General features: G+C 35.2%; 1 protein-coding gene across 1 annotated transcript in view; it reads left to right on the top strand.

Annotated features, from left to right (window-relative positions):
• LRP1B (LDL receptor related protein 1B) overlaps positions 1 to 17,211 on the top strand; it is a 1,301,643-nt gene that overhangs the window by 1,143,731 nt on the left and 140,701 nt on the right. Inside the window, exons 66-67 of the mRNA XM_040971988.1 lie at positions 8,932 to 9,048; positions 16,578 to 16,684. Of these exons, the coding sequence (XP_040827922.1) occupies positions 8,932 to 9,048; positions 16,578 to 16,684 (224 nt within the window). The remainder of the gene's footprint in view (positions 1 to 8,931; positions 9,049 to 16,577; positions 16,685 to 17,211) is intronic.

Genomic DNA, 17,211 nt, shown 5'->3' with positions numbered 1-17,211 from the left:
CACTATATAATTTCAATTTGCTTATATATTGATTCATTGAAATAGTAATATTCTAAAGTGTTGATATATAAAAACATCTCTAGGTATGCAACAGATATTATTTCACATATTTATTCAAGATTGACTTTTCCAATAATGTAACATATTTGCTTTGACCTAGGCCCCAAAGTTAATAAGAAAAGAAATTTGTTATCCACAAAAGACATATTTCTAACACATTTTAGCAGCCAAAGATTTGTGGTAACACTTTAATAGAAAATGCTTCTTTAGGTTGTTTTCTGGAGAAAAATATGATAGAGAAAACATGTAAGCATCTTTTAGTTTAATTAAAATAAAACCTTTTGCACCCCTGAGTAAAATACAGACTTTAAGTGTTCTGGTATGTATTTTGTACTTTGAACCCCATAAGTTGTGTTTTAGGATATGTATGAAAATACTGGTTTAACTTTCAAAATTCTTTTTTGAAGTATAACAAAATTAGAATCTTTGTGTCAAACAGGTGATAAACGAAATTTGATAATTATATTGTATGCTTTAGGAGATTCACTGTCCTTGTAAATACTTCAAACATCACTCAAGACATTGAAATTATATTATTTTACACATTTTTAAAGGCAGAATTACAGAGAGGGAGAATATTCCATCGAATTGCCTCACTGTCTAAATGGCCAAAACAGCTGGGGCTCTAACAGGATCTTGGAAATTCTTCCTGGTTTCCCATGTAGGTACATGGTCCCAGACATTTGTGCCATCCTCCACTGCCTTCCCAAGTGCCTCAACAGTGAGTTGAATTAGAAGTGGAGTAATCAGGTCTCAAACCAATGTCCATATGGTATGCTGATATCATAGGCAGTGACTTAAAGTGCCAAGTCACAACACGTGCCCCTAGACTAGACATATTGGCAACAGTTGACCAACACCAAAATGTCAATCCAGGTTCTTATCATTAAAGAACCAAATGGATAAAAAAAGAACAAAAAAAAAGAGTATTAAGGTTGTTTATTAGGATATCTTAAATGATTTTTTTTCTCATTTAATTAACAAGATAGGAGGAGAAAGATGGGTTGAGACAGAGACAAACTTTCCCTCACTGGTTTGCCTTTCAAGTGGTCCCAACATCCATGTGTGGGCCAGGCTGAAACAGGGTATCCATAAGGCAGTCTGAGTGTCTCGTGCTGGTAGTATGGACACAAATGCTTGACACATCACTGCTGCTCTAAGAGTGTACATTAGCAGGGAGCAGAGATTAGAAGTGGATCAGGATTCAAAACCAGGAACTCTGTTATGGGAAACAAAATCCTTCACTTCTGTTAAGACAACCCTAAAAATCATTAGTAGGCATCAACTACCAGCTGAGTGTCAGCAAGTGAACTGAGGAGCAGCAGGGGAGCCATGATGGAACAACTTGATAACTGAATTCCAAATCAGCAACATTGTGAAACATAATAAAACCATTACAGTTTTCAGACACCAGTACTTGTTCTACAACAGAAAATCAGAACAATAGTAGCACCATTCAGTAAATATTTCTTGAATTGAAAAAAAAAATAGGCCCTAAAAATATTATCCATTATTCTATTTCTCCAGGAAAAAAACTCACTGTATTTCTTTTCATTAGATATTCCAAAGAGTATATTGATGCTAACATTGTGGGGTAAATCCTCAACTTAGGTCATTTGATGTCCAAAATCAAATACATTCAACCATAGTTCAAGATTCACTAGGGATCATCCTACTCTGGTTATGAAAATGTTGTCCCGTATTCTGAAAGTGTTACATTAAGTTTATTTTAATCTCAGACTGTTATCATGTCTGATAAAAAGAATGAAGTTGATTATGATTCATGTACGGAGAATTATTAACTCAGGCAATAGCTGTAAATTGAGACTTTGTTTAAAAACCGGTTACATGTATATGCTTGTATTTCTGGGACTATTTAATGGCTATCATCTGTACTGTTGTAACTGTATACTAACTCTTAGGAGCAGATACCATACTTTCTGTTCTTTATATTTAATTTCATAATCTTTAATAATTCTGTAACCTTGAAGTTTTATAATGTATTTCTTCATCAAAATCTTGAGAAATTTTTAATGAATACATTAATTTTATATTATTCAGAGAAATGACAATGTTGAGATTTCCAGTCAATGTGTAATGTGTGTGATATGAATCTGCGTACGTTACATGTTATTCACCTCTTTGGGCAACATTTTGTAGTTTCCTGCAGTTCTGTGCGATACTGTCACAAATTGTTTATTTGACATCGATGTGGATTTTTTAATGCATACATTGCATACTATAGATTAACATGTTAATACAGATTTAACCACATGTCATAGATTTTGGTATGATGTATTTTCATTTTATATGTTTAAAGAATTTTGCTCTTTCTCTCCTTGAGTTCTTCATTGGTCCAAAGGTTGTTAACGAATAATCTGCTTAGTTTACACATATTTCCATGATTTCTCCAACATTCAGTCTTGCTCATTTCTAGTTTTGTTACATAATTGCGTTTTTTATACTATCATTATTACTATTATTATTTATAGTTCCATTGGCTCTGGGACCTCCCCTCCTCCCTTCCAAAAGCCCTCCCACTCACTAATTTTCCCCGTATTATTGCCATCGTGCAGCCCTTCACAGTCAGTCCAAAGTCCATCATTCTGCTTTTTCAGTGCGTCCTAACCTTGTGCATTTGGACAATGGCAGAGAGTCCAGCATTGTATTGTGGAGATACGCTTAACAGCTTCACTGTTAGACCCTTAAATGCTTTGAGACTTGTTTTATGGTCTACCGTGTAATCTACTCAAGAAAATGCTCAGAGGCTGTTAGGAGTCTGCTTTCTACAGCTGCTGAGCAAAAATGTATTTAGATGAATGTTAGGTTTAATTAATCCCAGGCATAGATTTATTTTGATGTTTGTTTGTTTGTTTGTTTGTTTAAGATTAGGCCTGTGAAGTTTCTGTTGAGAATTATTTGATCAAAAATCTTGGAGTCCTTTTCTGTGGCACTTGCTTCTTTTCTCTTGTGTTTTTGATAAGCCTCTGTTTACCTTTGTCCTTGAGGAACTTGATTATAATATGTCTTGGGAAGACTTGGCTGTGTTAAATCTGAGGAGTGAACTTTGCCATTCTATTATCTGGATAGTAGCTTTTGATGCCTTCCTTTCTGTGTGTGTCAGATGATTTATTGAAACATAGTTTAGTGGAAAGTGAAAATGAGTTAAATGCCTATAAAATAATTAAGCTCTTCTAGGGATGTGAAGAGTTTGCTTGTGTAATGACAGCTATCTTTAAAAAAAAAAGAAAAAAATTTTCAGTATATTATGAAATTAAAGTGCTTTTCTGTTTTATTTTCAGCTCTTTTACTTTCAGATTTATTTTCAGCATAACTATATTTGTTTTTTAAAGAATATTCTTTTTTCAGATTTATTTATTTTTATTACAAAGTCAGATATACAGAGAGGAGGAGAGACAGAGAGGAAGATCTCCCGTCCAATGATTCACTCCCCAAGTGAGCGCAATGGCCCATGCTGTGCCAATCCGGAGGCAGGAACCAGGAAATTCTTCTGGGTCTCCCACAGGGTGCAGAGTCCCAAGGCTTTGGGCCTTCCTCAACTGCTTTCCCAGGCCACAAGCAGGGAGCTGGATGAGAACTGGAGCTGCCGGGATTAGAACTGGCGCCCATATGGGATCCTGGCGTATTCAAGGCAAGGACCTTAGCTGCTAGGTCACAGCACCAGACCACAAGAATATTTTTAATAGATTAAATGTAGTTTAGAGACAAAGCTCCGATAAAACATTAATATTCCCTGTTCTTTTCTCGCCCCCTTTCCCTTCAGCTCACCTTCCTTCTGTCCTTCCTTCTTTCTTTCTCCCTATCTGTCCCCCTCCCCTTTCATTCTTCTGTTTTAAAAATGTTTTAATACAACTAATTTTTGCTTGCATTTTGGTCAAGGGGTCAATTCTTCACAAATAGGACAACAAATGATAAACAAAAATGCCAAGTTTAGTGGAAATACAAGCAAAGTTCTAAACGATAATGAAGTGAAAGATGTCGATTTCATACACACAGCACATTCTAAAAAAGTAACCATAAATCATTACACCTACATTAGTGTAGCTTTCTTAACCATTGTTTTACAGTTATAAAACAAAGACACAAAACTATGTTTTTAATTATATTTTTTTATTATGTATTTTTTTCCTTATTCTAAATTTAGCTTTCACATTAAAGATAGAAAATGTGATATTTTTCCTCCTAACTCTGGCCTACTTAACTCACCATGATATTTCCTTTATTTGCATCCATTTTGATAACTGAATATACACTTCGTTATGTGTACATATATATCTGCCACCTCTTCTTTTATTCCTTCATTTGATGTGGGGCAATATGGTTAATTTCATATTTTGGTTGTTGTGAATGATGCTGTTATAAATATTGTGGTGTACATACAATGTCTTCATTTAGTTTTTGGTATATACCCAGTTTTGGAATTAACAGATCATATGGCAAGTCTGTTTTCAGTTTTCTAAGAAATCTCCATGTTTTTCCACAATGATTACACTAATCTACATTCCTACCATCAGTCAATGAGCACTTGCCTTCCTCCACATTCTCTCCAGAACTAGCTACTCTTTGGATTTTGGATTTTAGTTACTCTGAAAGAAATGAGATAATGTGTTTTTATTTTAGTTTTCCTGATGGCCAGTGACATTGAGTATTTTTTCATGCATTTGTTGGCAATTTTGAGAATTCTTCTTTTTGAGAATTACAAGTTGATATTATTTATTCATTTCTTACTAGATCAATGTTACAGAATGTTGAAATTGCTGATATATTCTGTGTATGAATTATCTGTCCGATAGGCCGCTTTCATATATCTTTTCCCATGCTGTTGGTCATCTCTTCACTCTATTAAGCAGTTCTTCTGCAGAAGCTTCTGAGTTTGATACAATCATATTGATTTATTTTGTTTTGTTTCCCTGTGCTTTGGGAGTCTCGTCTGAGAAGTGATTCACTGCACCAAGTCTTAGATTGTTTCCCATGTATTTTCTTCCAGCAACTTTAGAGTTCTGGACCTTAAACTGTAGCCTTTGATCTATCCTAAGCTAGTTCTGGCTACAGTGAGATATACAATCTAATTTTATTTTTATTGATGCCTTCTGTATCTTGGTAATACCACTTCAAAGTGGAAGTATTTCCTCTCAATTTTGCTTAGTTACTTCTATCAAGACTCTGTTACAATGTTAAAACGTTTCTCAGTGTTCTTTTGAATTTTGTTGAGTTTCCATTGTTAGGTATTTGGAAATCTTCTTTGTTTTTTTTGGATTTTCAATTCTTAGATGATCGGATTGAGGTCATTGTCACATGGAAGTTCCTGTTGCTTGTTGGAGTGTGCTACTGTCTGCATTGAGATTAGTTTCAGTAATAAATATTGAGGCTTTTAGAAAAAAATATTTTTATACCTCACGATTCAGTTCCATAGGCTCAGGTATTTCCCTTGTAACCCTCTCCACACTGTTTTCCCCTATGTTACAACAACAGCAGAGTCCAACAACTTTCACTACTCCTTCAATCTCGTAAAATAAGCCAATCCCCAAAGGACAAATATGAGTTTGCTCATATTAAGGGGAAACCTTCATGCAAAATACAGATCAATAGGTATATAGCTTTTCGATATTCTAAGCAGTTTGCTGGCTACTGATGTGGGCTGTGTTCTATTTACTGCTGCATTGTACTCATTCCCTGATGCTGTACCTTTCAGCTACCAGTATTGGAGACTGGGATGTAAGACTGCTCAAGCAGCAGCTCAGAGCCTGAATGGGCTACAAGGTACATCCAGAGACTGTGTGCAGGCATTGGCTGAGAACCTGAGGACATTAAAACCTACCAATGCTGGGTTATACTGTCCTGTTATTGGGAACCAAAGCAATTAATACTGTAATGTTTAGCAAAGGGTACAGGACCTATGGAATAGGCAACTCCTCCATTAGACCAGCCCTGTGTAGGTTACACGTCAGTTTCAATATTTCCAGACGCCACGCCACAACATACTAAAAGTGCATTACCAATCCATAAAGATCTGATGACCCTTCTCAGTAAAAGCCTGCTGTTATAGCAAGGCCAGAAACTATACAGTCACTTCCCCGAGAATGGAAGCTGTTAGAATCTATCCAACATCAGACTTTACTAGCACAGCAGTGTTTTCCAAAATGCAGTCCATAGGTTCCTTACTGGCTGTTCAAGACTGAAAGAGAGAGATAAAAGCAGACCATACCTCATAGTGTTGGCACTACACTGTTCACCCCTGGATTCCACAGTCCCTGGAACCCACGAAGTCCCAGGAGAGCCTTCAGGCTCACCTGGCAGTGGCAGTGGCATACATTAAAATTATTCTGCTAGGACGTAAGTGTTTTCCCTGAAACCAAATGAAATCTACAGACTCAGTCTCTGAATCCTGGCTAAAAGATGCCTTTGGGAATTGCCAGGTGCAGGGTGTTGCAAAGGTAGTAATCCTACTTTGAGTTCCATAGCATGATCTGAAACCTTCTCTCCTGGCATCCCACTTTACTGGAGTTTCCTTTTTGCAGGCAGTTGGGAGAAAGTTGGCAGAGTAGCTACTTGGATTTGGCAGAGCCAAATATTCACTCCAATGATAAAGACAAGGAGGCAAGAGCTAGTGAACTTAGCCCAGCTGATGTGTATGTGTGTGTGTGTGTGTGTGTGTGTGTGTGTGTGTTGAACTTGACATTGGAAGCTAGATCAACCTCCCTCTGTAAGTGGAAAGCATCTCTTTATAAACATTGACTCTGTGGAGCAGGTGGAGGGGGGACACTGGCCACTTTTTTTCTGGATTTATCAAATGCTACTTTTCCTGTGACAGTAAGATGAGATATTCCGGGCTCTTGGCTGGCTTGCATAGCCCTTGTGAAGATGACTTGATGTGTATAGCTGTTCACACCCATTCCTCTGAGGAGAGCTGTTCTCAGCAGGTTCTCAAGCATTGACCATCTTGGCAGTCTCTTCAAAGGACATTATAAATGCAGAGCAACATTATGCAGCTTATATTTATCATTGTTAACAAGGAATTTCATGAATAAAAAGGAAATGATCTAGAAGAAAAATCTGCATGACTTCACATAAGGCAATTAGATCTTCCCCAGTACAGTTTCAGCATGCCTCAAATAAAAATTTCAGTGGTGATTTCAAATGTAAATCATAGTGGTGAACACTTCTTGTCCAAAAATAGGTGCAGATTTTTCAAACATTGAATTATGGAACATCATTAAATATAGAAATAAAGTGCTAAATCTATTTATAAAAAAGCAACTTGAAATTGCCTACTTAATTATAAATATAGTGCCACTTGTGAGAATTTTTTGCCTATAGCTGAGGTTCTAATGTTAGATCAGATTGTCTGTATGGCCCAATGGGATTTTTTTTTACTTTGTTATAGTCTAGAAATTAAAACAAAATTATTAAAAATATATCTAATCCCTAGGGAAGAATAATATTGTGCTTAAAGCATTCATTTTAGATGAATATATTTTATTGGCCAGAATGAAATAATTACTCAGTCTTTTCCCCTCAAAATCTTTCATGATCAGTGAACAATAATTGAATCTCATTCTAAATTATTTCTTGATTAACTACGGTATACTACAATTAACATCTGAAGATTTTCAATCACGTTTTAAATCTAAAGTTAGAATTAGCATAGATTAAAAAAGAAGATGTATTGCAAATCACATAGCACCCACAAATTAAGGTCTGAATAATCATTGGTAGATAGGCAGGTAAGAGAGGAAGAGAAGAAGTGGTGGCAATATACATTAGCAAAAGACATTAAGAAGTTATCAGGGGATTTTGCTCAAAAAAATGTTGGTGGAATTATAACTGAATGAAATTCATCTCCTGCCACTCAAGAGTTGTGGAAGATTACTGGATTTGCTTGAACTCTTTGGAACTTATTTTCTTCATTTATTTAAGTAAATGCAGTGATGCTTCATAAGGATGTTGTGAGGAGACAGACATTATCATGTTTATGAAAATACTTACCAAATGTCTGGGTTGGATTCTCAATAGATAGTAGTTTTTAAGTTTCATAATTATACTTACATTTATTTGCTTTCACAATCATACCTGAGTCTGAATCAGTCTGAACCCAGTATATTTTGGAGGAAATGGTATCAATGATCACCAAGTATCTTACTCTGTTCCTATTCAATTCACTGCACAAATAGAAAATTGAAGCAAATCTCTACTATGACCAAAAAATTTCACATTTTGTCCGATTGCCACATTGTGGTGACAATGGGGACACGACACAATTTGCGTAGAATTATGTTAGTTTCTCTGTGAAACAAGTACATGAAATGTAAATGAATGTTAAATTTAAAGTTGGCCCCATCCCCAATTATGTGCAAATATTAATTACAAAATGTGAGAACTCTGAAATCTTACACAATTTAAGTAAGTGATATTCCAATTATATAATCTAAAAATTCCTGAGTAGTCAAGGAGTAGGAGTTTATAAAAACAACCAGGAAGATGACAGCTTCAGACTTTGATCAGGAACCATTTACTTTTGTCACTTTATTACAAGAACAGAGGATAATTTAAGAAGCACCTATCCTAAGAGGAATAATAGGTTGGATTGTTTTGATTTTTCAGTTATTTATTGAAATGCAGAAAGAGAAATAGGTAGATCTTTGCTCTGCAGGTTCAATTCCTAAATGTCCTCAAATGGGAATGCCAGTCCAAGCTGAAGTCAGGATGTAAAACGTAATCCAGGTCTTTAAGTCCATAACCTAATGAAAGTCTGAAGAAACGTGAGCTGCATGGATTTCACCTAGCATAGGATATTGCAAGCGGTGTCTTCATGGAAGTCAATGATGCAGACTCTGGGTCTTTCCATTACAGATAAAAAGACTTGTGGGCCTCATGAGTTCCAGTGTAAAAACAACAACTGTATTCCAGACCACTGGCGGTGTGATAGCCAAAATGACTGCAGTGATAATTCAGATGAAGAAAACTGTAGTAAGTAACTCTAGCCTGGTAACTCTGCAAGCTTTGCAACCCATTCAATAAGAAAGATGACAATTTTTAGTTCATGCAAACTATAAATTTGAAACTATGCCGAAGCTCACATTTTCATACATATATTCACGTTTGGAAAAGAATTATGCAGAATAAATTGACCTGAGTCTCAAAGGCTAGATTTATTGAAATGCTCACCCTGGGAGTTATTTTCTTAGAGTTCTCAGAATTGGTGTGAGAGTGTCATGAGGTTTAATGCAATCCATTAGTATGCAATGAAGGAAGCCGTTGATGCAAGTTCACACAATGAGCTGAATGATGTGTAGAAAGCTCAAAACATCTCATTCTTTAATGAATAATATTCATTTCATTCCATGCTGAAATTCTTTTGTACTACGAATTCACCAAACAACCTCTTTCAGTGAAATATCATTCATTCTCCCTGAAGTGGTGAACAGTATGTGTATCCAGGAGGCTTTTCTGTGAAAAATGCAGTGGCAACATTATCATCATCTGCCTTCTGCATTTGTATGTGATTCATTTAAAAATGATAATTATCCAAGGATTTTATTGGCTGAAAATTGGCAGTCAGAAAAAATGTGACTTCTCCATAGCCATTAATTTTAGAATAATTTAATATCATCAGGTTTATACAATGCTGTGTAAAAAGTGGAAGCATCATAACAATATTTAAAGTGAGATAATAAAATTATCTTTTAAATATTTGTAATCTGCTGCTTCTAAAAAGGATATGGTTAGAATTAATAGCAATAATATCTGTTCTTATATACCCCACACTGGATTAAGAGCTTTCATTATGCAGGGGAAAGAACACCAAATAACATAGAAACATATTATTCAAAGTAAATAATTATTACAGTGAACATTTTAATAAAGCAACTTGGCAATGTGCCTTTCAAAATATAAAATAATTTCAAATTTCAAAGTGATATATGTTTGAGAACAAGTACATGTAATACTAAAACCCCTGAAGCATTATGGTTATCGAAAACTCAAACTACGTACTCTCCATATCAGTATCTCCCAAGTGCTCACAATATTTAGAAAGGTAAAGATTAATGGAAAGAATATCGTGGAAAGAAAGCATTTTGGATCCCCTTCATCAGTTATTATGGAAAAACTTGGATGAGACAGTGTCACATAATGCAATGTAATCAATGACAAATAATATATAAAAGAAGAAAAACTTGGGCAGCAGATTCTGAATTTGTTCAGTTATTAAAATAATAATCTAAGAACAGTAGTGATATGAACAAATATAAGAGAAATGATTATGGTAAATAATTACATTTGTATAGTGTATTCATTCTTTATGTACTTTTTGCTCCTTTGTATATTTGACTAAAATATCAAAATATTACTTCATTTATCTTTTTGTATAATTAATGTTGATTGGCAATGAGATAACTGGGAACAGATATCCTGGTCTGAAAAACACTGAGAATAATAGAGGATTTCTGAGAAACAGTGAAGGCTTATGTCTTGGAGCAACTGTATTCAAGCAACAGTTGAAATTATGTTAGAGGTTAAGCTACTGTTTGTAATGCACATGAAGGGTGACAAGGCATACTTCCGGGTCCACTGTGACTTCCTGATTGGCTAAGCTTTGCTGTTCTGACATCCTGTATCAACCTTAGGTACAAATGGCAAAAAGAAAGAGCATGGAGTCTTATTTTCCATAGTGGAAACTCAGTGGTAATTCACTGTGGCCGTGGAGCCACAGGAAAAATTCAGAAAAGAGCTGAAGGCTGAACCTTAGCTCTCTGAAATATCTGTTTTCTTGTGGTTTCCTTTTAGCTTTCATTCACTGTGAGCTTGATACTTAGGACCAGTAATATTAACAAAGTGGTAAAGGAGATAAGAAAGTGAAGAATGAAATGTATTTCAGTTGTGACATGGAATATAAGAAGGTATATATGATAAGCTAAGAATATTTTAATATGTAAAACAAAAGCAATATTTTGACAACATTTTAACATGTTACACTTATCACATTTGCATGAGAAAAAATCCAGGGTTCTAGATGATTGGGGAGTATTTGAAGACACTCTCATGAACAGGACAGAATAGGAAAATAAGGCACTGGGTATGCTAGCATTTCCACCTTGCAGGAAGTTTAGACCATGAAGATTGAAAATAAAATACAATATACCTCTAAGAACCCTCCAAAATTAGTCTTCTAGAAGACAGGCTCAGAGAAAATTCTGTGACATTAAAGTATTATGAAAATATTTCTAATTCTTCTAGTTTGCTGAAACTTTCATAGGTATTATTTTATATGCTCACACACATAGATATGCACCTATATCCAAACATATATATATGTATATGTGTTTAAAAGACTTAAAATGTCCTAAATAGGTGTGTGTATATAAATATTTATGCATGTATATATGTATATGTAGACATCATATAGATATTAAGTATTGTATTGTCATATTTTTCTAAGTATCAGTGCTTATTTTATGAATTTTAACTCATATTGCAGAGTAACCACTAGATACTAGTGTCAACACTAAATGCCTCAGATAATAAATCACATTTACAATATGAAAAATCAATAATAATGTTGTTTAAAGTTACTTTTGCACATGTTTGTTTCTGACTTTGATTTAGTGAATTTTTAAAATTATATCAAACACTTGATCCAAATATATAGGAAGAATCAAAGTTTCAACTGCGTACCAGCTATGCCTTAAACTTAATATCATTTCTGCATTTTCTGTTAACATGGGATAATTATTGTGTTGTCATTACACCATCTACTAACCATTTCCTCCATTACATATTGATCAGGAACGCCTCAGCCTTGGCAATGCTTCAGCAATGATTTCTGCTCTTAGAAATAGGAAAATATATTTGCTATTAAGTCAGTTTGTGATTCAGATCAAAATCTTGGATATACATGAAAATTTTGATCTTCAATAATATCTTTTTAAATATCTTCAAGGATTTTATTTATTTGAAAGACAGTTACTGAGAGAAAGGAAGCCTGAGAAAGACAGAGGATCCTCCATCCACTGTTTCAGTCCATAAATAGTCACAGTTCCATCTGGGTCTTCTACTTGAGTGACAAAGATCCAAGGTATATAGGCCATCTTCTATTGCTTTCCCAGGTATGTTAGCAGGGAGCTAGATCACTAGTGGAGCAGCCTTCTTAGGAAATTCTGGGCTGAAAGCCTTTGCAAGCTCTATCATATTGCTGACCTCCTTTCAAACATTCCTTAAAAGTTTGACATATAAAATTTCACATATTTGAGTGGGGGTATTATCTAGTGTTTCAGCTTATGTATACTTTATAAAAAGAATAAAACTATTTACCTCTAGGTAATAGAATTGAAAGTAAATAGTTTCTTATTTGCATTATTGAGAAGTAACTGTCTATGTAATATATTTAAAAACACTCAGTAATTTGGTCAGCTAGTGTAAGGTTTAAATTAGACTAGTTGGCATTTTTTTTTCAAACTGTTTGGAAATTCTGGTACTTTCATAATGAATATCAGATATTTTTTATGATGTCAGTTTTATTAATTATATTCTAAAATGCTCAGATGCTAACATCCACATTCATATAACTAGAACTGCTCAAGAAAGGTCTGTGATTTAAAAAAAAAAAATGAGCCAAGACACTGGTGTTGCAATCTTTCCGTTTTGCCATTAAGCCAGGGACTTTGAAAGTTACTTTTCCTTTGGTGTCTCTCTCTCCCTCCTCTTTCGGGAAGCACCCCACCTCCTGGCTTTCTCTGCAGAGGTGCTTCCCCTTCCTTCCCTTCCCTGCTCCCCTGGTCCCTTCACAAATAAACTTTTCTGTTTGCAAAAACAACAAAAAAAGAAAGTTACTTTTATTTTCTGAATTTTAGTCCTCCCATTATGTGCAAGAGGTCTTTTAAATACCTGAGTTGCACATTTTCCTTTGGCAGTAAACAGGCTGAGTGGTCTGGGTGAGGTCCCTAGATTATTCTTATTATAAAATCCAGATTGACCTTCCAAAACCTGGAGCACTGGTCCTATAAAAGTTTCTGGAATGCCAATCTGACAGGACTGCATGAGGTTTATAGGACACTTGCCTGGGTTTCCCTAATCCTCTTGGTTCAATGATATAGGTATTAATTAGATAAAATGAGTCCAGGGGCTCTATGTTAGAAATACCATGGGTGAGGGTGGAACTAGGACATTCAAGCTTTCTTTGAAGACAGGTTAGCTTCCAAGTACAGTTATTTCATTGATCTTTTTCAGAAAATTAACCATCACACAAGTCTGAATACTTTTTATTTACTTTACAAGGAGAACAAATGTAATATAAGCAATAAGAAGAAACAAAAGCTCCTGAGAACTTTCATAATTAAATTATCTTTTCCTTGGGAACATTTTTTTTGTGAGCTATTAAGTACAGCCAAGTGTGACTTATAGTTTATGGCAAGAAAAAAAAAAAGATTGGTTACCTGATTTGTTGTTGGTATATGTAATATGTGGAAGTATAAATACAGTATTTATTTTTGAGATGTAGATCTGTTGACATTTTGGGTCCAGCATGATGGTTCACTGGCTAGAAACCCTCACCTTTCAGCTGCTGGGATCCATAGGGGAGCTGGTTCCTGTCTCAGCTGTTTCTCTTCCCATCCTGCTCCCTGTTTATGGCTTAGGAAAGAAGTAGACTATCGTCCCCAGCCCTTAGGACCCTGCATCCAGTTTGGGAGACATAGAGAAGTTTCCTGACTTTAGATTGTCTCAGCACTAGTCATTGCGGCCATTTGGGGAGTGAACCAGATGATGAAAGATCTTTCTCTCTGTGCTTCTCTCTTTAAATCTGAACTGCCTTTCCAATAAAACTAAGTAGATTTTTACGTAAGAAAAAGAAAAGAAAAAATTTTTGTTGGTATTTTTATTAAAATTCACTGAAAAGCTTCTCCGAGAAAATCAGTAAATCAGTTAGGCTCCCCACAGCATAATATGCAACAGCATAATTAGTTATATTAGAGCAAAATCAGGTTAAACATGTGTTGTATGGCAATGTTGGGCCAATATTGTGACTACCAGCTGTTTGACTTTTGCGAACTTGTTTCAGGGGCAATTTCTAACCCACCACGTTGCAAAGTATGTTGAGGCCTTAGCTCTCCAGGCTATGATGAATGCCCTGGCACTTAAATAGGATAAAATCAAATTTAAAAAAAAAGTTCTATTTATGTAGCTTCAGATTATACACAACTAAGTATTTCCTTTGCTCTTCTTAAGCATCTAAATGAATACATTTTAAGTTTTTCTCTCTCTCTCTCTCTCTCTCTCTCTTTCTCTCTCTCTCTCCTTCTATTCTTTTAATAAAAACCTTTTTGGTTGATTTATTTCATTGCTAGATAAATTGAACATAATTCATCATCATTTTATTTCCCTAAGAGTAAAATCTCTTTGGATTGGGAATGCTGATAAGAGCAAAAGAGTTCTTCCTTGCATTTTTGTTCAGGAAAACAGGCATTTTTTGACCATGTGCCTTAGAAAAGCAACTTGAAGTCTCAGGGCTATCACACTCATCACTGTAATGAAGATGACAAAACAGACACTTATTACTTTATCAAATGTATGAGCTGCAGTAATGTAACCAAGAGCTAAAAAAGCAATTCTCGTATCAGATTGCATTGGCTCAAGTGCAGCATCAGCTCTTCCATATGCTGAATGACTGAAACTAGGTTCCCTGTCTTTCTGTGCCTTGGTTTACTCATCTGAAGTACAAATGGCATATACCCTATAGAGTGCTTGTGCCACTTCATGAATGACTGAAGTGTGGCACGTGATTTACACCTAATTCTTAACAAGAAATAATCAGCAGCTGATAAGCATTAGGAATGTTATCAACTTTAACATTTACATTAATTTTTAAGAGTAAATCACAGTATGTGTGGATAGAAAGGGCACGATCTGTTATTGCTCGAGGAAGAGCCACTGATGTAATTTCCCACTCTACAGTATACATTGCATTGTCATAGTCTGAAAGTCATATTTTAAAGTCATAGAGCAGAATAAATTCTGTGGAGTGGCTCTTATGCAAACATTTCAGGAGCCTGCGTGATGCAAGGCAGAATAACACCTAATCCTAGATACTTGGTTATTATGTACAGTAATATGAAAATTCAGAGTGAATTATTCACAAATTCTCTATAGAAAATTTAGTTTCATATGAATGTTCCTTAAAGGTAATATCTGTTTCTTATCCCTCCATAATTTGCATGAATAAATTATCACATAAGTTGTAAATGATGATTAGTAAAACAGAAAAGAAATAGTCTTTATCATCAAAGTGTCATGCAGGCTTACAGCATAAGAGCTTAACAAGTTGTGATCTTCAACAATTACACTGATGACTTGCAGGGACAAATTTCTGAAACCCTACTGCATTATCAAAACAAAGCATATTGCACAAAAGAGTTAAACCAAGCCTTAAGTAATTGTATTTGGCTTATTTCCTGTGTGGAAAACAGCAAAGCATGATTAAATCAATAATGGAACATTATCTGGACTGCGAGGTAAATGATATAGCACATAAGCAAATAACCAGTTTTCAGAGATAGCAGCCTCCTTCTAAAAATAAGGTTAATTTATTTTTATTCAACTGAAATGGGGAGAAACAGAAAAAGCCTAGCATGAGCATGGGGGCTAGAAAAAGATAGAGAGAGTTCTTCTGTTCATGGATTCCCCCCTAATGCTTGTAATAGCAAATGCTAGCTGGGACCATGTCTACATCAGGAGATAGAAACTTCTTTGGGGTCTTCCCGAAGAGGGACCAGAACTCACATAAATAAGTTATTACCTACTACCTTCCAGGGTGAGCATTACCAGAAAGCTAGATTAGAAACAGAAATGGGAACGGAACTGAAGCATGCTGCCATGAGATATGGCCATGTTAAGAAGCAGCTGAAGCGGCTGTGCTGAAACGCCTGTCCTGAACGTCTTCCTGCTGGCTCTCAAGTCATTACTCACGCAGTGGGTTCCAGTGGTAGCCTTCTGAATTCTCATTCTATAAATTTTGGATTTTTTGAGGACAAAATTGAGTAATAAAGTCATTAGACTATCTAATAAAAAGTAATGAACCAAAGGCTAGACTCATTTCTCAGTAAATAAACAGCCTGATGGACTTTATTTAAAGTAAATGCATAAACTGACTTGAAATTCCCACAACTGGAAAAGATCATTGTTATGGTATGAAAATATATAAGTTTTTTTGCATTTCATTTCACTCTGCAGCTATATTTTTATTAAACAATAGGCTATTTATCTTTTGTCTTTTTCCCATTTGTTACTGTAATGCCACTTTCTATTCATGGCTTTAGAAATAAATTTGAAAAATCATTATATTATGTACCATAGATGCTTCATGAGACATTTTCCTAAACAATTTATTGGTTATGCTTTGCTAACCTCCTTATTTTTTCTGTTATGTTTCCTTGTGTTTCATGCCATATAAATTTCAGAGTGCCATTATATGTTGGAATAACTCTGTGATGTTTTTCTCTCCTTAGAACCACAGACCTGTACATTGAAAGATTTTCTCTGTGCCAATGGCGACTGTGTTTCTTCAAGGTTTTGGTGTGATGGGGATTTTGACTGTGCAGATGGCTCCGATGAGGTAGGCATCTTTCCTAAAGAAAACATTACTTTATAATCACAGTTATAATTGTTACCCAGTGGAAGTACATGCAACAAGCTCAACTCTGAATTATCCTTAGTTCCTGGCAGAGTGAGACAAGTGCTGTGCAGATGTGCTGTGTTGCACATACCTACCACAGGAAACAGCCCTGTGCTACATTGATAGTTAAATTTATGCACTCTGTTGCCTCAACTAGTGAATGCTGCATTGGAAATAGGATGCTGGAAGTCCTGTTCCCTATAGTGGATGCCCTTGCCATCTGTGAATTTGTTCATAAATTTACTGTAGTATTTATAGTCACAACTGATATTTTTATGCATTTTAAACAGTTTCTTTTTGTAATCTCTTCAATACATGCAGTTTTATAGACTTGGATGTGGGTCATCAATTTTCATGAAACCACAGGTTGAGCTTTACTTAGATAATGAATCACAACTCATATATAATAAGGCTTTGGTAAACACAGCTTAAAGTGAAATGTTTAAAATTTCTTTGGATGATTCCGC

This window comes from Ochotona curzoniae, unplaced genomic scaffold (assembly GCF_017591425.1).
Source record: "Ochotona curzoniae isolate NIBS_2020 unplaced genomic scaffold, NIBS_Ocur_1.0 contig_2210, whole genome shotgun sequence".
Classification (NCBI taxonomy): domain Eukaryota; kingdom Metazoa; phylum Chordata; class Mammalia; order Lagomorpha; family Ochotonidae; genus Ochotona; species Ochotona curzoniae.
Note: the sequence above shows the minus strand (reverse complement) of the source record. Positions and strands in the feature narration are given on the sequence as shown.